This window comes from Portunus trituberculatus, chromosome 9 (assembly GCF_017591435.1).
Source record: "Portunus trituberculatus isolate SZX2019 chromosome 9, ASM1759143v1, whole genome shotgun sequence".
In the NCBI taxonomy this organism is placed as follows: domain Eukaryota; kingdom Metazoa; phylum Arthropoda; class Malacostraca; order Decapoda; family Portunidae; genus Portunus; species Portunus trituberculatus.
The window spans coordinates 8,808,857-8,828,856 of record NC_059263.1 but is presented as its reverse complement, the minus strand read 5'-3'; the positions used below and the strand labels follow the sequence as shown (position 1 = coordinate 8,828,856).

The following is a 20,000-nucleotide window of genomic DNA, read 5'->3' as shown; positions in this document are numbered from 1 at the left end:
CACCTGTCACTCTCATCACACTCTCACTTTCACCTGCTTGAGCCTCACTCGTCTATATAAGAGTAATGAGTTAGCGTGTGGTGATGGTGAGTGAGTCAGCGTGTGGTGATGGTGAGTGAGTCAACGTGTGGTGATGGTGAGTGAGTCAGCGTGTGGTGATGGTGAGTGAGGGAGTAGTGTGGTGATGGTGAGTGAGGGAGTAGTGGTGATGGTGAGTTTGCGTGTGGGGATGGTGAGTGAGTCAACGTGTGGTGATGGTGAGTGAGTCAGCGTGTGGTGATGGTGAGTGAGGGAGCGTGTGGTGATGGTGAGTGAGGGAATAGTGGTGAGACGATATGGTATGGAGATGGTGGATGGTGGATGGTGAACGAGTGAGGAGTGTATCAAGTAATAATAATAATAATAAATAATCGTTAGTGTGGTCTGTAATAAGTCAGGTGTTGTAATCAGTGTTGTAATTACATTCAGGTTTTATAATTAGTGTTGTAATAAGATACAGGTGTTGTAATTAGTGATAGACAGCAAAGAGGGCAGGTCGTAACGAGGCGGCGGTAGCGCTGGCCATCATAAACGTGACAGAAAGACAATGCAACACTGAACGATAGAAAAAGAAATACAGTAATAAGTAATACATATTAAAAAAAATGTCATTGATTATCGTCAGCACCGCAGTGTGTTAAGTTATAGAAGAGTAACTCAATCACACCATTACAGGAACACTTACGTACGTGGGAACGCTGCGGACGGCGAACGGCGGCACAAACACTCACCTGGAAAGAGAGAGAGAGAGAGAGAGAAAAGTGAATCAGTGACGAGTGAATGTTGGTGTATGTCGGAACATTAATGAAACAACGACTAACACATCAGGCTAGCATTCACGTGGCAGTCCCTAGCTGAAACACACACACACACATACACACACACACACACACACGTTAGTCCCATCCATATATTAACCTTACAATTTTCAAGGCTAATTTTCTTTCTTTTCATAGGCCAAACCACAAAACTACACAACAAAATGCGAACCTTAGTGCAGCGTCTACCGTTGGTGATGGCCTCAAGTGTAGCTTCTGCTGCTGGTGAAAGAAGGAAAGAAGACCCAAACTTCGCCGAGGAAATAGTTTAATAATAGAAAAGCATCTATTTGTACAGAGGTTCGCTACTCCTGCAAAGTGGCGGGGTGAGGGTGGCCTTGTCGCAGCGGTCAGCAGCACACAGGCGACACACCATCACGAGATCCACGGAACTTTTGATTGTTTGGGACACGGGACCAAGCGGCTACTGCTCACCCGTATTACGGGGCGGGGGTGTAGGCCGGGACGGGGCTGTAGGCTGGAGCGTGGCTGTAGGCTGGAGCATGGCTGTAGGAAGGTGCGGGGCTGTAGACGGGGTACTGGGCCTCTACGGAATAAGTGACCTCCGCCACGAAGCCCGAGTCGCCGCTGACGTAATAGTTGACGTGCTGCAGGCGGCCGTCGGGCAGCTGCACGTAGTAGGAGCCCTTGGTGTCGTAGCCGTCACGAGTCTCCTGGTGGCCGTAGTCGTTGCCGAGGCTGTCTCGCACTGCGTAGTCGAACACGTAGCGGGGCACCTCCTGTGTGGGGCGGGGCGGAGCGGGGCAGAGTGATGGGGAAATGCAACACCAAACAGAGACACAACACACCAGCTTCAGTGCCTCACACACAGCGAGGAGCAACACTCACGTTATAGGCGGGGGTGGGTCTGTAGGCGGGGTCGGCGTCGTAGCTGGGCACGGAGTACGCGGCCAGGGGACCAGAAGGGGCAGCGAGGGCCGTAGCCACCAGGGAAACAGTCACCAGGAGCTGCAGACATCACCAGGTCACTCCAACAACACTGCCTGTCACACCCGCCCTCACCACCACAGGGGCACACTGAGAGCACTCTTCAGGTGCCCCAGGGGCGCCTCACTCCTCAATAACATAATTTACACATTTATCAAACAACACCTAAAGAAGCAACACCCCAGAACACCCACCCTGTGACACGCACTTGTGCCCACACCACCCTAGGAGTGGAGAACACTCAGGGAACACTTCACACAGGGGCGCCTCTTAGCCTTCCCTACCACAGAAGCTTAAAAAATGTATTGAGTGTTGTGACTGACTGAGAAACAAGAGAACTGGATACCTTTCGCTACACTAATAGATATTCACCAACTCCTAACACCCTTGACCTCATGTTTGACCCGTGACCCAAGCTGTGGAGGCGTGACCTGACTTGGTGTACCTTCATGGTGTTGTCTGTGCGGCGGTGAATACAGGAGTGGTGATCACCAAGCGAGTTTGGCTTATATACCGACGAGAAGGAGAGAGGGAGAGTGTGGCGAGACGGACGGGGTGGGGAGGAGGAGGAGGAGGAGGAGGAGGAGGAGGAGGAGGAGGAGGAGGAGGAGGAGAGAGAGAGAGAGAGAGAGAGAGAGAGAGAGAGAGAGAGAGAGAGAGAGAGAGAGAGAGAGAGATTACGATAAGAGAATTTTGGTAAATATAGATTTGGTGAAATATTGAAGAAGAGAGGTATTAGCTAGAAATGTTTTTATTATTTTATTATTATTTTTTATATAGTATAACCTAACCTAACCTAACCTAACCTATCCTTGCCTACCCTGCCCTACCCTAGCCTACCCTAGAGACTATTAGTGTGATGAGAAGCCTCCACCACGGAGCCCCATGAGTGGTGGCCTTTGTGGTGGCGACTTAACTAATCTAACTAACCTACCCTAACCTAACCTAACCTAACGAGACTGAGTGTGTCAGCAGCCACCGCCACGAGGCCCCATCAGTGGTGGCCGTGTGGCGGCGACCTAGCTAACCTAACCTAACCTAACCTAACCTAACCTAATCTAACTAAACCTAACCTAACCTAACCTAACGAGACTGAGTGTGTCAGCAGCCACCGCCACGAGGCCCCATCAGTGGTGGCCGTGTGGCGGCGACCTAGCTAATCTAACCTATCCTATCCTAACCTAACCTAACCTAACCTAACCTATCCTAACCTAACCTACTCGAGAGACTGTGTATCTCTACCGCCACGAGGCCCAACCAGTGGTGGCCGTGTGGCGGCGACCTAGCTAACCTAACCTATCCTAACCCAGCCTATCCTATCCTAACCTAACCTACTCGAGAGACTGTGTCACTACCGCCACGAGGTCCCATCAGTGGTGGCCGTGTGGCGGCGACCTAGCTGACCTAACATAACATAACCTAACCTATCCTATCCTAACCTTTCCTAACGAGCCTGAGTGTGTGACCACCGCCACGAGGCCCCATCAGTGGTGGCCGTGTGGCGGCGACCTAGCTAACCTAACCTAACCTAACCTAACCTATCCTATCCTATCTTAACCTATCCTAACGAGACTGAGTGTGTGACCACCGCCACGAGGCCCCATCAGTGCTGGCCGTGTGGCGGCGACCTAGCTAACCTAACCTATCCTAACCCAGCCTATCCTATCCTAACCTAACCTACTCGAGAGACTATGTGTCTCTACCGCCACGAGGCACCATCAGTGGTGGCCTGTGTGGCGGTGACATAACCTAATCTATCCTACCCTAACCTAACCTATCCTATCCCACCCCACGCTACCTATGTGGCTTGCGTAGTGGTGCGCAGTGGCGCAGGCTCAGAAACACTCGATGCACACTTTGTAGGTGAGTAAGGCTAAGCTCACGGCCTGCGCACACTGAACTAGGCGATCAACAAAGCAGAGGCCACACAGGCGGGCCCCGCCCACGCCCTTCTCTCCCGGCGGGGCCTCCTTCCCCTGCTTAGAGGGGGACGGAATGGGAGGGTGCATGACAAGGCCATCCCGTCCCCCCGCAGAGGAACTCCCGCTGGGCTCTCCCCTTCTTTGACGGAGGAGAGCCTGGGGAGGTCTCCACCTTTCTCCCTCCCGAGGTCACGGTGTATGACCTCGGGGCTCAGGCTGGGCACAGTCTCGCCAGCCTGATGGGCTTGTCCTGTTTTCTGCCGCAGGTTGGGCTGGGGAGGTCTCCATCTTTCTCCCTCCCCGAGGTCACGGTGTATGACCTCGGGGCTCAGGCTGGGCACAGTCTCGCCAGCCTGTTGGGCTTGTCCTGTTTTCTGCCGCAGGTTGGGCCGGGGAGGTCTCCATCTTTCTCCTTCCCCGAGGTCACGGTGTATGACCTGCTGTACTGAAGGGGAAGCGTTCTCGCCAGCCTGTGGGGGTAGGCTGGGTTTTGATTCACCAGCCTGTGGTGGCAGGCTGGGCTTTGATTGACCAGCCTGTTGGGATTGGCAGGGCTTTGACTGGCCAGCCTGTGATGACAGGCTGGGCTTTGACTGGCCAGCCTGTGGTGGCAGGTTGGGCTTTGACTGGCCAGCCTGTGGTGACAGGCTGGGCTTTGATTGGCCAGCCTGTGGTGACAGGCTGGGCTTTGATTGTCCAGCCTGTGGTGACAGGCTGGGTTTTGTTTCATCTGGTGGTGAGGGCAGGCTGTAGTTTATGCCGCTGGGCTGTTGAGGAAGGCTGGCATTCTGCTCTGGTTTCTGTGCCTCCTTCTGCTCCTGCTGGGATGGCCTTGGCTCCTCCAGGGGCCTCCTGCTGTGATAGGCTGCCACAGGTGATGGGCCTCGGCTCCCAGGGGCACCGCCACCATCCTCAGCCAGGTGTCCCTCAAGGCTGAGGAACAGCGATGAGCGGCGCCCTTCAGTGTTGGCCTTCAGATCGGCCAGCAGATCCCCCAGCGGGATCTCTAGACGGGCCACGAGGCACGATCCCGCCAGGAGGTCCATCCTGACGGGCGTGGCGCCGTCCTTCTTACTCAGCCTGCCGACACGCACTGAGATCCTCCGGGCAGAGCTGTGTGCCTGCCCGCTCCCCGCGGTGGGGAAGGTGAAGGCGCCCACAAGGCGCCGGCGTCCCTTTCTGCCGCTACGGGCAGGCACAGGTGAGGCGGTCCACGCCGCCGCACCGGCCCACCACCTGGAGGTGGGCCGACACCCTCAGAGAAGTGCACAGCTGACCCATGGTTTGGCTGTCCTGTTTTTCTTTCCTTACTTTGATGTAAATGAAAATGTTTCCTGTTTTGTCAAAATGTGTTCAAACAAGATGGCGGCTGAAACGCTGCCCGCACTCACTGCTTCATTTCCTTCTCTCGCTGATACCTTCACAAAAATGTACCCACTTATGTTGGACGGTGCACACATAGTTATGCTTGTTATGGTACATGAGGTGAGGCTAATGTTACGTCAGGTAAGGTCAGGTCAGTAGTGGCGTGGATGCATGACAGGCGGTGGGACGTGTTTTACTTGCATCAGTGCCTGGCTCACCTGATGCACGGGGAACACAGTGGCGGCGCGGCCACAGGTCAATGAGCTTGTTTAGCGATGGTGCTGTGTGAGTGACGCAGGCAGGGGCGCGCTGGCAGTGTTCCATTGAAGAGACAGACGTTGTTGTGTGTTTGGCGATGGTGCTGTGTGAGTGACGCAGGCAGGGGCGCGCCGGCAGTGTTCCATTGAAGAGACTGACGTTGTTGTGTGTTTGGCGATGGTGCTGTGTGAGTGACGCAGGCAGGCGCGCCGGCAGTGTTCCATTGAAGAGACTGACGTTGTTGTGTGTTTGGCGATGGTGCTGTGTGAGTGACGCAGGCAGGGGCGCGCCGGCAGTGTTCCATTCAAGAGACACACGTTGTTGTGTGTTCCGTGGAGAAGGTAGCTTGTTTGTATACCTGCATTAATGTCCACTTGACGCCTGACGCTTTGGTCTGGCAGTGTACACAACGCTGCAGCTGTTGTGACCACCTTCGAGTAACAACCACAGAAAACGCGACGATGTTGCCACCACCCACATTCCTTCCTCCCGGCTCCAAGCGTACACTGGCCAAAACCGCCACCGGCCCCGCCCAGCCCCTGTCACCGGAACAATTCCACGGAACACAGTAAGGGTGATGTCTCGGCTTTTCCATGTGTTTATAGGTGTTTTCATGACTTTGGGTGGAAAAGGAGGTGGAGGTGGAAGAGGAGAAGGTGGATGGGGAGGGTGATGTAGGAAAGGGAGGGAAGAGAAGGAGGAGTTAGCCAGGAAACGAGTAAAAAAACCTTCTCGGCCTTTGGGAACATTTCATTCTGCCTCATTAATGAGTTGGCATTGTTCTGATGTGTGTAATGTTATCAGCAAAGTGTAGCAAGTTTCATGCCATAATACAATCAAGTCTAGCTATGTTTTTGTTTCTCAAAACAAATGACTGATTAATCATTATAAAAAAATTAACTTTTTTTATTTGCGTTCCAAGGATTGTTTTGATGTTTGCTAAAAGACAAATTTTTATTAGGCATAAGTAAAAAAAAAAAAAAAAAAAAAAACTACACAACAAAAACCTGACCAACTCCATCCAGACTGAGAGAGCAACCCAGCACACAAGACTCATCATCCTTCCAGACTGAGAGAGCAACCCAGCACACAAGACTCATCATCCTTCCAGACTGAGAGAGCAACCCACCACACAAGACACATCAGCTGCACGTCTGCAGGAGGGCCTCGGGAAAGACGCGTCCTCCTCCAGCTGGGAAGGAACACACTCGGAATACTTAGCAGGCCGCCTCAGGGTAAGTCAACACGTAAACAGCCCTTCCTTCATGAGACAGTTCCGTGTGTACAAGTTGCTTCCCCACCCAGTAGTAATGAGGACAAGTAACGCTCACGGAAATAGGAGTCAGGCAATTATCACAGTACAGGAAAGCACAGATGACTCAAAGCAAACTGTCCAGGACAACTTATGGTAAACTAATCACTAATAATAAGTTTGTCCACGTGTAAACCAATCAGTAGACGTGATCTGTGTGGCTGAGCCCTTAGTGCAGCGTCTACCGTTGGTGATGGCCTCAAGTGTAGCTTCTGCTGCTGGTGAGAGAAGGAAAGAAGACCCAAACTTCGCCGAGGAAATAGTTTAATAAGAGAAAAGCATCTATTTGTACAGAGGTTCGTTACTCCTGCAGGCTGGCGGGGTGAGGGTGGCCTTGTCGCAGCGGTCAGCAGCACACAGGCGACACACCATCACGAGATCCACGGAACTTTTGATTGTTTGGGACACGGGACCAGGCGGCTACTGCTCACCCGTAATACGGGGCGGGGGTGTAGGCCGGGACGGGGCTGTAAGCTGGGGCGTGGCTGTAGGCTGGAGCATGGCTGTAGGAAGGTGCGGGGCTGTAGGCGGGGTACTGGGCCTCTCCGGAATAAGTGACCTCCGCCACGAAGCCCGAGTCGCCGCTGACGTAATAGTTGACGTGCTGCAGGCGGCCGTCGGGCAGCTGCACGTAGTAGGAGCCCTTGGTGTCGTAGCCGTCACGAGTCTCCTGGTGGCCGTAGTCGTTGCCGAGGCTGTCTCGCACTGCGTAGTCGAACACGTAGCGGGGCACCTCCTGTGTGGGGCGGGGCGGGGCGGGGCAGAGTGAGGGGGAAATGCAACACCAAACAGAGACACAACACACCAGCCTCAGTGCCTCACACACAGCGAGGAGCAACACTCACGTTATAGGCGGGGGTGGGTCTGTAGGCGGGGGCGGCGTCGTAGCTGGGCACGGAGTAGGCGGCCAGGGGACCAGAAGGGGCAGCGAGGGCCGTAGCCACCAGGGAAACAGTCACCAGGAGCTGCAGACATCACCAGGTCACTCCAACAACACTGCCTGTCACACCCACCCTCACCACCACAGGGGCACACTGAGAGCACTCTTCAAGACATCACCAGGTCACTCCAACAACACTGCCTGTCACACCCACCCTCACCACCACAGGGGCACACTGAGAGCACTCTTCAAGTGCCCCAGGGGCGCCTCACTCCTCAATACCATAATTTACACATTTATCAAACAACACCTAAAGAAGCAACACCCAGGAACACCCAACCTGTGACACGCCCCCCCACACCAACCTGGGGGGCAGAACACTCAATGAACACTTCACCCATGGGCGCCTCTTAGCCTTAAGAAATGTATTGAGTGTTGTGACTGACTGAGAAACAAGAGAACTGGATATCTTTTGCTACACTAATAGATATTCACCAATTCCTAACACCCTTGACCTCATGTTTGACCCGTGACCCAAGCTGTGGAGGCGTGACCTGACTTGGTGTACCTTCATGGTGTTGTCTGGGCGGCGATGAAGGCAGGAGTGGTGATCACCATGCGAGTGTGCCTTTTATACTGACGAGTAGAGAGGAAGAGTGTGGCGAGATTGACGGGGGGGCGGGTAGGAGGAGGAGGAGCAGATAAAATGAAAGACTACGTGAAAAATATGTAAAACAATTCGAGAGAGAGAGAGAGAGAGAGAGAGAGAGAGAGAGAGAGAGAGAGAGAGAGAGAGAGAGAGAGAGAGAGAGAGAGAGAGGGTACGTGTATGGTCATTTGAGACACAACGTAAATGAGAAATTAAAGAAAACCACTGGAAATGTTTGCACAGCAGCTGGTGCTGCTACTGCTACTACTTCTGCTACTACTGCTACTGCTAGTACAACAACAACAACAACAACAACAACAACACTACTACTACTACTACTACTATTACTACTACTACTACTACTACTACCACTACTACTACTAATCACCACTCCAAAACCTTTAATCTTTTCATTTTGTAATCTAAACGAAATCGTCTTTTTTTTTTATTTCTTTGTATACAATTGACTGGATTTCTTCCTTTCCCCGAGACACAAGCCACACAAAAGGAAGTTCTGTATTAGTAAAAGTAAAGTCCATGTGTTTATTACTAATGCCGTACAACTTCCTTCCTTTTATAACATTTTTTTCATATATTTCTATACTTAGCAGACAGTGACATATATCATGAGATCCAAAATAATGAATAACTCTATACACTTACAGTTACCCCTCTAACACTCACCACAGAAAACGAGCAATCTTCAAAACAGGGTAAAGAAAACGATTACTTCCACAGCTCAACTAATTCATTTTAAAGCAACCCTCTTTGTTTTGCATTCTTAACTAAATTTGCTTCCTCTTCTTCCTTCTTAGGGTCTCTACATGTTACCTCTTTCTGCCTCCCTCACTGTCCCTCTCCATTCAGTTTTCAATCTTCCTCTCATTCCTACTCCAGCCATCTCTTGTAACGCCACCACGAGATAGGCTGTCTGGCTGTTCCTTCTACTTTTATCCCTGTCTAAGTTGTTTTTATTTGTCTTCTGTGTCATTTTTCTTTATTTGTCTTTCACTCTTCCTTGTTTGTCTATCTCACTCTTCCTTGTTTGTCTATTTCACTCTTCCTTATTTGTCTATCTCACTCTTCCTTGTCCTCCTTTTCACTCTTCCTTCTATTGTAACATATCCTGCCTTGATCTACATTGTATCCTGCTATTCATGTTATTCTATTATTTGTATTTCTCTTATCTAATCGGCAAATTATTCTTTTTTTTTTCTTTCCTTCCTCACCACATCACCGTATCATCACCCCATAAGACACATACCTCCCAACCACATCACCTTCCATTGAACCTGTCACCCTCACTTCACACTTGTCAACACCACGCCTCACAACACACACCTCATTAGCACTACTGTCACCCTAACGGCAAAACCCCTTCACTCTAAGAAACTCACCCTAGCTTGACCCAGGGTTACCACACACACACACACACACACACACACACACACACACACACACACACACACACACACACACACACACACGCAGACAATTGGTAGTTTAACGTTTAAACACTAGTTATATAGCTACTTAGCGACACACACACACACACACACACACACACGACAGTTGAATCTGTGGCAGTGAAGTGTTACCACCACACCATATGATACCACAGAACACACCATCACCACACCACATACCATACCACACTGCACTATACTTTATCATACCACACCACCACACACCACGGTTTCCTCGGCACCCTGCCAGCACAACACTGCCGACACGGCCACCGCCCCCGCCCCGGCCCCACCCCGCCCCGCCACTGTCACCTGAACAGTTCCACGGAACAAAGTAAGGGTGATGTCTCGGCTATTCCATGTGTTTGTAGGTGTTTTCATGACTCTGGATGAAGGAGGAGGTGGAGGAGGAGGAAGTGGAGGGGAGTGGTGGTGGTGTAGGAGGGGAAGGGAAGAGGAGAAGTTAGCCACCAGACAAGCAAAAAAACCTTCTCGGCCTTTGGGAACATTTCATTCTGCCTCATGAATGGAGTTAGCGTTGTTTTGATGTGTGTAATGTTGTCAGCAAAGTGTAGCAAGTTTCAAGCCATAATACAATGGACTCTAGCTGTGTTTTTGTTTCTCAAAACAAATGACTGATTAATCATTATACAAAAATATACTTTTTTTTATTTGCACGCCTAGGATTGTTTTGGTGTTTCCTAGAAGACTTAGAAAATATGAGACACATGAACCAAGTAATGATATCCAAGAATGTCTAGTCTAACTATTCGAATTTTCAAATTATAAATTTTCATTACGCCAAGATGAAAAATAAAACTTTTTTATAAGACGAGCAATTTGAGTTTTGTTTATATATGTGGAAAGTCAAAATTTTTGGTGTTCATAAAACGTAGTCCAATGCAGTCTGGCTGTGTTTTTCCTTCTCGATATTTGAATGTTTTTGTGAGCCCGTAGGTGCAACTTACAAACTTCTCCTGGACTTGGCTCCGCTGATCCTGGACCCGGTACGGTTTTTATGTTTTGGGTTTTTGTTTAAGTATTTGCCGCGTCAGAAAGTGTAGTGCATTCCGGTCTGGGCGCCTTGTTTCTTTTCTCGATTTTCAAAATAAATTACGTACGTAAATATGCAGCCACAAGGGCACATCACCCGTGCCTTCCCCCAGCTCAGTCCATCAGTGTTTACCTACACTCCCCCAGTGATTCCACACTCAGAGCGTGCAGGAAAGCCAGAATTAACCACGACTATAGATAAATAATCTACAACGTGCCTTAAATGACGTAATGGTGATGTCCCTGCTCATGATGTCCACCTTCACGTCACCCAACCCACACACACGGTGCCTCCGCCCTCCCAGTGTCTCTTCCCTTAATATTTCACTCAATTCCCACGGTTTTCAGGGCTTTGCATGGTATTTCTTCACAATGACAATAAGTAAAGTGTAGTAGGAGGGGAAAGGAATGGGAAATGGATGTGTGTGAGGGAGTGAAGTAGTAGTAGTAGTAGTAGTAGTAGTAATTATTGTCGTTGTTATTGGTGGTAGTGGTGGTGGTTGTTGGTGGTGGTGGTGGTGGTGGTGGTGGTGGTGGTGTAGCATTAGCATTATTATTATTATTATTATTATTATTATTATTATCAATATTATCAAGAGTACTGTTAATGGTGTGTGTGTGTGTGTGTGTGTGTGTGTGTGTGTGTGTGTGTGTGTGTGTGTGTGTGTGTGTGTGTGTGTGTGTGTGTGTGTGTGTGTGTGTGTGTGTGTGTGGAGGAATCACGAATCACGATGTGCGTGCGCGTGCGTGTGTGCGTGCGTCTCCGGGCCTGTTTGTAATTTTGTGCCGATAATATTGCATTATCTTTTTGCTCCTGTAAAACAAACAAATGAGACAAATGATATTTTCTAGTAAATATAGTCAAGGTCCATCAACAAAGACACTGCACTGCAATGTTGCATTAATCATCTTTCTTACTAAAAATCAATCACATTTTCATTATACATACAGCAGTGTGTAATGTGAATCCAGACTTACAAATAAAGATGTCCCAGTTTGCATACAGAATATTATGGTGACTGTAGCTAAAACCCCCGTCACACTTATACCACTCTAACGGCACCTCACGCTACAGCATCACCTGTCACTCTCATCACACTCTCACTATCACCTGCTTGAGCCTCACTCGTCTATATAAGAGTAATGAGTTAGCGTGTGGTGATGGTGAGTGAGGGAGTAGTGGTGATGGTGAGTGAGTCAGCGTGTGGTGATGGTGAGTGAGGGAGCGTGTGGTGATGGTGAGTGAGTCAGCGTGTGGTGATTGTGAGTGAGGGAGCGTGTGGTGATGGTGAGTGAGTTAGCGTGTGGTGATGGTGAGTGAGTTAGCGTGTGGTGATGGTGAGTGAGTCAGCGTGTGGTGATGGTGAGTGACTCAGCGTGTGGTGATGGTGAGTGACTCAGCGTGTGGTGATGGTGAGTGAGTCAGCGTGTGGTGATGGTGAGTGAGTTAGCGTGTAGTGATGGTGAGTGAGTCAGCGTGTGGTGATGGTGAGTGACTCAGCGTGTGGTGATGGTGAGTGAGTCAGTGTGGTGATGGTGAGTGAGTTAGCGTGTAGTGATGGTGAGTGAGTCAGCGTGTGGTGATGGTGAGTGACTCAGCGTGTGGTGATGGTGAGTGAGTCAGCGTGTGGTGATGGTGAGTGAGTTAGCGTGTGGTGATGGTGAGTGAGTCAGCGTGTGGTGATGGTGAGTGAGTTAGCGTGTGGTGATGGTGAGTGAGTCAGCGTGTGGTGATGGTGAGTGAGTCAGCGTGTGGTGATGGTGAGTGAGTTAGCGTGTGGTGATGGTGAGTGAGTCAGCGTGTGGTGATGGTGAGTGAGTCAGCGTGTGGTGATGGTGAGTGAGTGAGCGTGTGGTGATGGTGAGTGAGTCAGCGTGTTGTGATGGTGAGTGAGTCAGCGTGTGGTGATGGTGAGTGAGGGAGTAGTGGTGAGCCGATATGGTATGGAGATGGTGGATGGTGGATGGTGAACAAGTGAGGAGTGTATCAAGTAATAATAATAATAATAATAATAATAATAAATAATCGTTAGTGTGGTCTGTAATAAGTCAGGTGTTGTAATCAGTGTTGTAATTACATTCAGGTTTTATAATTAGTGTTGTAATAAGATACAGGTGTTGTAATTAGTGATAGACAGCAAAGAGGGCAGGTCGTAACGAGGCGGCGGTAGCGCTGGCCATCATAAACGTGACCGAAAGACAATGCAACACTGAACGATAGAAAAAGAAATACAGTAATAAGTAATACATATTAAAAAAAATGTCATTGATTATCGTCAGCATCGCAGTGTGTTAAGTTATAGAAGAGTAACTCAATCACACCATTACAGGAACACTTACGTACGTGGGAACGCTGCGGACGGCGAGACGAGCGGCACAAACACTCAGAGAGAGAGAGAGAGAGAGAGAGAGAGAGAGTGAATCAGTGACGAGTGAATGTTGGTGTATGTCGGAACATTAATGAAACAACGAGCAACACATCAGGCTAACATTCACGTGGCAGTCCCTAGCTGAAACACACACACACACACACACACACACACACACACACACACACACGGCCCGGTAGCTCAGTGGTTAGAGCGCTGGCTTCACAAGCCAGAGGACCGGGGTTCGATTCCCCGGCCGGGTGGAGATATTTGGGTGTGTCTCCTTTCACGTGTAGCCCCTGTTCACCTAGCAGTGAGTAGGTACGGGATGTAAATCACACAGTTGTGACACACACACACACACACACAGAACAAACACACACAGAGACACACACACACACACACACACACACACACACACACACACGTTAGTCCCATCCATATATTAACCTTTCAATTTTCAAGGCTAATTTTTTTTCTTTTCATAGGCCAAACCACAAAATTACACAACAAAATGCGGCCCTTAGTGCAGCGTCTACCGTTGGTGATGGCCTCAAGTGTAGCTTCTGCTGCTGGTGAGAGAAGGAAAGAAGACCCATACTTCGCCGAGGAAATAGTTTAATAATAGAAAAGCATCTATTTGTACAGAGGTTCGCTACTCCTGCAGGCTGGCGGGGTGAGGGTGGCCTTGTCGCAGCGGTCAGCGGCACACAGGTGACACACCATCACGAGATCCACGGAACTTTTGATTGTTTGGGACACGGGACCAAGCGGCTACTGCTCACCCGTATTGCGGGGCGGGGGTGTAGGCCGGGACGGGGCTGTAGGCTGGGGCGTGGCTGTAGGCTGGAGCATGGCTGTAGGAAGGTGCGGGGCTGTAGGCGGGGTACTGGGCCTCTCCGGAATAAGTGACCTCCGCCACGAAGCCCGAGTCGCCGCTGACGTAATAGTTGACGTGCTGCAGGCGGCCGTCGGGCAGCTGCACGTAGTAGGAGCCCTTGGTGTCGTAGCCGTCACGAGTCTCCTGGTGGCCGTAGTCGTTGCCGAGGCTGTCTCGCACTGCGTAGTCGAACACGTAGCGGGCACCTCCTGTGTGGGGCGGGCGGGCGGGGCAGAGTGAGGGGGAAATGCAACACCAAACAGAGACACAACACACCAGCTTCAGTGCCTCACACACAGCGAGGAGCAACACTCACGTTATAGGCGGGGGTGGGTCTGTAGGCGGGGGCGGCGTCGTAGCTGGGCACGGAGTACGCGGCCAGGGGACCAGAAGGGGCAGCGAGGGCCGTAGCCACCAGGGAAACAGTCACCAGGAGCTGCAGACATAACCAGGTCACTCCAACAACACTGCCTGTCACACCCGCCCTCACCACCACAGGGGCACACTTCAGGTGCCCCAGGGGCGCCTCACTCCTCAATACCATAATTTACACATTTATCAAACAACACCTAAAGAAGCAACACCCACCCTGTGACACGCCCACCCACACCACCCTGGGAGGGGCACAACACCCAGGGAATACTTCATCCAGGGCCGCCTCTAAGCATTCCCTAACACAGAAGCTTAAAAAATGTATTGAGTGTTGTGACTGACTGAGAAACAAGAGAACTGGATACCTTTCGCTACACTAATAGATATTCACCAACTCCTAACACCCTTGACCTCATGTTTGACCCGTGACCCAAGCTGTGGAGGCGTGACCTGACTTGGTGTACCTTCATGGTGTTGTCTGGGCGGCGGTGAAGGCAGGAGTGGTGATCACCAAGCGAGTGTGGCTTTTATACCGACGAGAAGGAGAGAGGGAGAGTGTGGCGAGACGGACGGGGTGGGGAGGAGGAGGAGGAGGAGGAGGAGGAGGAGGAGGAGGAGGAGGAGGAGGAGGAGGAGGAGGAGGAGGAGGAGGAGGAGGAGGAGAGAGAGAGAGAGAGAGATTACGATAAGAGAATTTTGGTAAATATAGAGTTGGTGAAATGTTGAAGGAGAGAGGTATTAGCTAGAAATGTTTTTATTATTTTATTATTATTTTTATATAGTATAACCTAACCTAACCTAACCCTACCCTTGCCTACCCTGCCCTACCCTAGCCTACCCTAGAGACTATTAGTGTGATGAGAAGCCTCCACCACGAAGCCTACCCTAACCTAACCTAACCTAACGAGACCACCGCCACGAGGCCCCATCAGTGGTGGCCGTGTGGCGGCGACCTAGCTAACCTAACCTAACCTAACCTAACCTAACCTATCTATCCAGCAGCCACCGCCACGAGGCCCCATCAGTGGTGGCCGTGTGGCGGCGACCTAGCTAACCTAACCTAACCTAACCTATCCTATCCTAACCTAACCTACTCGAGAGACTGTGTATCTCTACCGCCACGAGGCCCCATCAGTGGTGGCCGTGTGGCGGCGACCTAGCTAACCTAACCTATCCTAACCCAGCCTATCCTATCCTAACCTAACCTACTCGAGAGACTGTGTCTCTCTACCGCCACGAGGCCCCATCAGTGGTGGCCTGTGTGGCGGTGACATAACCTAATCTATCCTACCCTAACCTAACCTATCCTATCCCACCCCACGCTACCTATGTGGCTTGCGTAGTGGTGCGCAGTGGCGCAGGCTCAGAAACACTCGATGCACACTTTGTAGGTGAGTAAGGCTAAGCTCACGGCCTGCGCACACTGAACTAGGCGATCAACAAAGCAGAGGCCACACAGGCGGGCCCCGCCCACGCCCTTCTCTCCCGGCGGGGCCTCCTTCCCCTGCTTAGAGGGGGACGGAATGGGAGGGTGCATGACAAGGCCATCCCGTCCCCCCGCAGAGGAACTCCCGCTGGGCTCTCCCCTTCTTTGACGGAGGAGAGCCTGGGGAGGTCTCCACCTTTCTCCCTCCCCGAGGTCACGGTGTATGACCTCGGGGCTCAGGCTGGGCACAGTCTCGCCAGCCTGTTGGGCTTGTCCTGTTTTCTGCCGCATTAGGGCCTGGGGAGGTCTCCACTTTTCTCCCTCCCCGAGGTCACGGTGTATGACCTCGGGGCTCAGGCTGGGCACAGTCTCGCCAGCCTGATGGGCTTGTCCTGTTTTCTGCCGCAGGTTGGGCTGGGGAGGTCTCCATCTTTCTCCCTCCCCGAGGTCACGGTGTATGACCTGCTGTACTGAAGGGGAAGCGTTCTCGCCAGCCTGTGGGGGTAGGCTGGGTTTTGATTCACCAGCCTGTGGTGGCAGGCTGGGCTTTGACTGACCAGCCTGTTGTGATTGGCAGGGCTTTGACTGGCCAGCCTGTGATGACAGGCTGGGCTTTGACTGGCCAGCCTGTGGTGGCAGGCTGGGCTTTGACTGGCCAGCCTGTGGTGACAGGCTGGGCTTTGATTGGCCAGCCTGTGGTGACAGGCTGGGCTTTGATTGGCCAGCCTGTGGGGACAGGCTGGGCTTTGTTTCATCTGGTGGTGAGGGCAGGCTGTAGTTTATAACGCTGGGCTGTTGAGGAAGGCTGGCATTTTGCTCTGGTTTCTGTGCCTCCTTCTGCTCCTGCTGGGATGGCCTTGGCTCCTCCAGGGGCCTCCTGCTGTGATAGGCTGCCACAGGTGATGGGCCTCGGCTCCCAGGGGCACCGCCACCATCCTCAGCCAGGTGTCCCTCAAGGCTGAGGAACAGCGATGAGCGGCGCCCTTCAGTGTTGGCCTTCAGATCGGCCAGCAGATCCCCCAGCGGGATCTCTAGACGGGCCACGAGGCACGATCCCGCCAGGAGGTCCATCCTGACGGGCGTGGCGCCGTCCTTCTTACTCAGCCTGCCGACACGCACTGAGATCCTCCGGGCAGAGCTGTGTGTGCCTGCCCCGCTCCCCGCGGTGGGGAAGGTGAAGGCGCCCACAAGGCGCCGGCGTCCCTTTCTGCCGCTACGGGGCAGGCACAGGATGAGGCGGTCCACGCCGCCGCACCGGCCCACCACCTGGAGGTAGGCCGACACCCTCAGAGAAGTGCACAGCTGACCCATGGTTTGGCTGTCCTGTTTTTCTTTCCTTACTTTGATGTGAATGAAAATGTTTCCTGTTTTGTCAAAATGTGTTGAAACAAGATGGCGGCTGAAACGCTGCCCGCACTCACTGCTTCATTTCCTTCTCTCGCTGATACCTTCACAAAAATGTACCCACTTATGTTGGACGGTGCACACATAGTTATGCTTGTTATGGTACATGAGGTGAGGCTAATGTTACGTCAGGTAAGGTCAGGTCAGTAGTGGCGTGGATGCATGACAGGCGGTGGGACGTGTTTTACTTGCATCAGTGCCTGGCTCACCTGATGCACGGGGAACACAGTGGCGGCGCGGCCACAGGTCAATGAGCTTGGCGATGGTGCTGTGTGAGTGACGCAGGCAGGGGCGCGCTGGCAGTGTTCCATTGAAGAGACAGACGTTGTTGTGTGTTTGGCGATGGTGCTGTGTGAGTGACGCAGGCAGGGGCGCGCCGGCAGTGTTCCATTGAAGAGACTGACGTTGTTGTGTGTTTGGCGATGGTGCTGTGTGAGTGACGCAGGCAGGCGCGCCGGCAGTGTTCCATTGAAGAGACTGACGTTGTTGTGTGTTTGGCGATGCTGCTGTGTGAGTGACGCAGGCAGGGGCGCGCCGGCAGTGTTCCATTCAAGAGACAGACGTTGTTGTGTGTTCCGTGGAGAAGGTAGCTTGTTTGTATACCTGCATTAATGTCCACTTGACGCCTGACGCTTTGGTCTGGCAGTGTACACAACGCTGCAGCTGTTGTGACCACCTTCGAGTAACAACCACAGAAAACGCGACGATGTTGCCACCACCCACATTCCTTCCTCCCGGCTCCAAGCGTACACTGGCCAAAACCGCCACCGGTCCCGGCCCCGCCCCTGTCACCGGTACAATTCCACGGAACACAGTAAGGGTGATGTCTCGGCTTTTCCATGTGTTTATAGGTGTTTTCATGACTTTGGGTGGAAAAGGAGGTGGAGGTGGAAGAGGAGAAGGTGGATGGGGAGGGTGATGTAGGAAAGGGAGGGAAGAGGAGGAGGAGTTAGCCAGGAAACGAGTAAAAAAACCTTCTCGGCCTTTGGGAACATTTCATTCTGCCTCATTAATGAGTTGGCATTGTTCTGATGTGTGTAATGTTATCAGCAAAGTGTAGCAAGTTTCATGCCATAATACAATCAAGTCTAGCTATGTTTTTGTTTCTCAAAACAAATGACTGATTAATCATTATAAAAAAAATTAACTTTTTTTATTTGCGTTCCAAGGATTGTTTTGATGTTTGCTAAAAGACAAATTTTTATTAGGCATAAAAAAAAAAAAAAAAAAAAAAAAAAACTACACAACAAAAACCTGACCAACTCCATCCAGACTGAGAGAACAACCCAGCACACAAGACTCATCATCCTTCCAGACTGAGAGAACAACCCAGCACACAAGACTCATCATCCTTCCAGACTGAGAGAGCAACCCACCACACAAGACTCATCAGCTGCACGTCTGCAGGAGGGCCTCGGGAAAGACGCGTCCTCCTCCAGCTGGGAAGGAACACAATCGGAATACTTAGCAGGCCGCCTCAGGGTAAGTCAACACGTAAACAGCCCTTCCTTCATGAGACAGTTCCGTGTGTACAAGTTGCTTCCCCACCCAGTAGTAATGAGGACAAGTAACGCTCACGGAAATAGGAGTCAGGCAATTATCACAGTACTGGAAAGCACAGATGACTCAAAGCAAACAGTCCAGGACAACTTATGGTAAACTAATCACTAATAATAAGTTTGTCCACGTGTAAACCAATCAGTAGACGTGATCTGTGTGGCTGAGCCCTTAGTGCAGCGTCTACCGTTGGTGATGGCCTCAAGTGTAGCTTCTGCTGCTGGTGAGAGAAGGAAAGAAGACCCATACTTCGCGGAGGAAATAGTTTAATAAGAGAAAAGCATCTATTTGTACAGAGGTTCGTTACTCCTGCAGGCTGGCGAGGTGAGGGTGGCCTTGTCGCAGCGGTCAGCGGCACACAGGTGACACACCATCACGAGATCCACGGAACTTTTGATTGTTTGGGACACGGGACCAGGCGGCTACTGCTCACCCGTAGTGCGGGGCGGGGGTGTAGGCCGGGACGGGGCTGTAGGCTGGGGCGTGGCTGTAGGCTGGAGCATGGCTGTAGGAAGGTGCGGGGCTGTAGGCGGGGTACTGGGCTTCTCCGGAATAAGTGACCTCCGCCACGAAGCCCGAGTCGCCGCTGACGTAATAGTTGACGTGCTGCAGGCGGCCGTCGGGCAGCTGCACGTAGTAGGAGCCCTTGGTGTCGTAGCCGTCACGAGTCTCCTGGTGGCCGTAGTCGTTGCCGAGGCTGTCTCGCACTGCGTAGTCGAACACGTAGCGGGGCACCTCCTGTGTGGGGCGGGGCGGGGCGGGGCAGAGTGAGGGGGAAATGCAACACCAAACAGAGACACAACACACCAGCCTCAGTGCCTCACACACAGCGAGGAGCAACACTCACGTTATAGGCGGGGGTGGGTCTGTAGGCAGGTGCGGCGTCGTAGCTGGGCACGGAGTAGGCGGCCAAGGGACCAGAAGGGGCAGCGAGGGCCGTAGCCACCAGGGAAATAGTCACCAGGAGCTGCAGACATAACCAGATCACTCCAACAACACTGCCTGTCACACCCGCCCTCACCACCACAGGGGCACACTTCAGGTGCCCCAGGGGCGCCTCACTCCTCAATACCACAATTTACATATTTATCAAACAACACCTAAAGAAGCAACACCCACCCTGTGACACGCCCACCCACACCACTCTGGGAGGGGCACAACACCCAGGGAATACTTCATCCAGGGGCGCCTCTAAGCATTCCCTAACACAGAAGCTTAAAAAATGTATTGAGTGTTGTGACTGACTGAGAAACAAGAGAACTGGATACCTTTCGCTACACTA

General features: G+C 51.8%; 5 protein-coding genes across 5 annotated transcripts in view; all 5 read right to left on the bottom strand.

Annotated features, from left to right (window-relative positions):
* Positions 1–1,184: 1,184 nt before the first annotated feature.
* LOC123501280 (cuticle protein 7-like) lies at positions 1,185–2,273 on the bottom strand. The gene is made up of 3 exons (XM_045250037.1): positions 2,251–2,273; positions 1,707–1,826; positions 1,185–1,597 (listed from the first exon to the last, which is right to left on the bottom strand). Exons 1-3 carry the CDS (start codon positions 2,254–2,256, stop codon positions 1,298–1,300), a joined length of 426 nt encoding a protein of 141 aa, XP_045105972.1. The 5' UTR covers positions 2,257–2,273; the 3' UTR covers positions 1,185–1,297.
* Positions 2,274–3,705: 1,432 nt separating this feature from the next.
* Positions 3,706–4,773, bottom strand: LOC123501512 (probable serine/threonine-protein kinase samkC). Its single transcript, XM_045250366.1, has one exon. It carries the CDS (start codon positions 4,771–4,773, stop codon positions 3,706–3,708), a length of 1,068 nt encoding a protein of 355 aa, XP_045106301.1.
* A 2,117-nt stretch (positions 4,774–6,890) lies between these two features.
* On the bottom strand, positions 6,891–8,134 carry LOC123501278 (cuticle protein 7-like). The gene is made up of 3 exons (XM_045250035.1): positions 8,111–8,134; positions 7,508–7,627; positions 6,891–7,398 (listed from the first exon to the last, which is right to left on the bottom strand). Exons 1-3 carry the CDS (start codon positions 8,114–8,116, stop codon positions 7,090–7,092), a joined length of 435 nt encoding a protein of 144 aa, XP_045105970.1. The 5' UTR covers positions 8,117–8,134; the 3' UTR covers positions 6,891–7,089.
* Positions 8,135–13,682: 5,548 nt separating this feature from the next.
* LOC123501511 (cuticle protein 7-like) lies at positions 13,683–14,172 on the bottom strand (the record flags this gene model as incomplete). The annotated part of the gene is made up of 1 exon (XM_045250365.1): positions 13,683–14,172. A coding segment is annotated over one exon (312 nt), but the record flags the coding sequence as incomplete, so codon positions are not given.
* A 4,801-nt stretch (positions 14,173–18,973) lies between these two features.
* The window catches only part of LOC123501279 (cuticle protein 7-like), a 1,136-nt gene continuing 109 nt past the window's right edge, over positions 18,974–20,000 (bottom strand). The window contains exons 2-3 of the mRNA XM_045250036.1: positions 19,566–19,685; positions 18,974–19,456 (exon numbers count right to left, since the gene is read on the bottom strand). Of these exons, the coding sequence (XP_045105971.1) occupies positions 19,148–19,456; positions 19,566–19,685 (429 nt within the window). The 3' untranslated portion in view covers positions 18,974–19,147. The remainder of the gene's footprint in view (positions 19,457–19,565; positions 19,686–20,000) is intronic.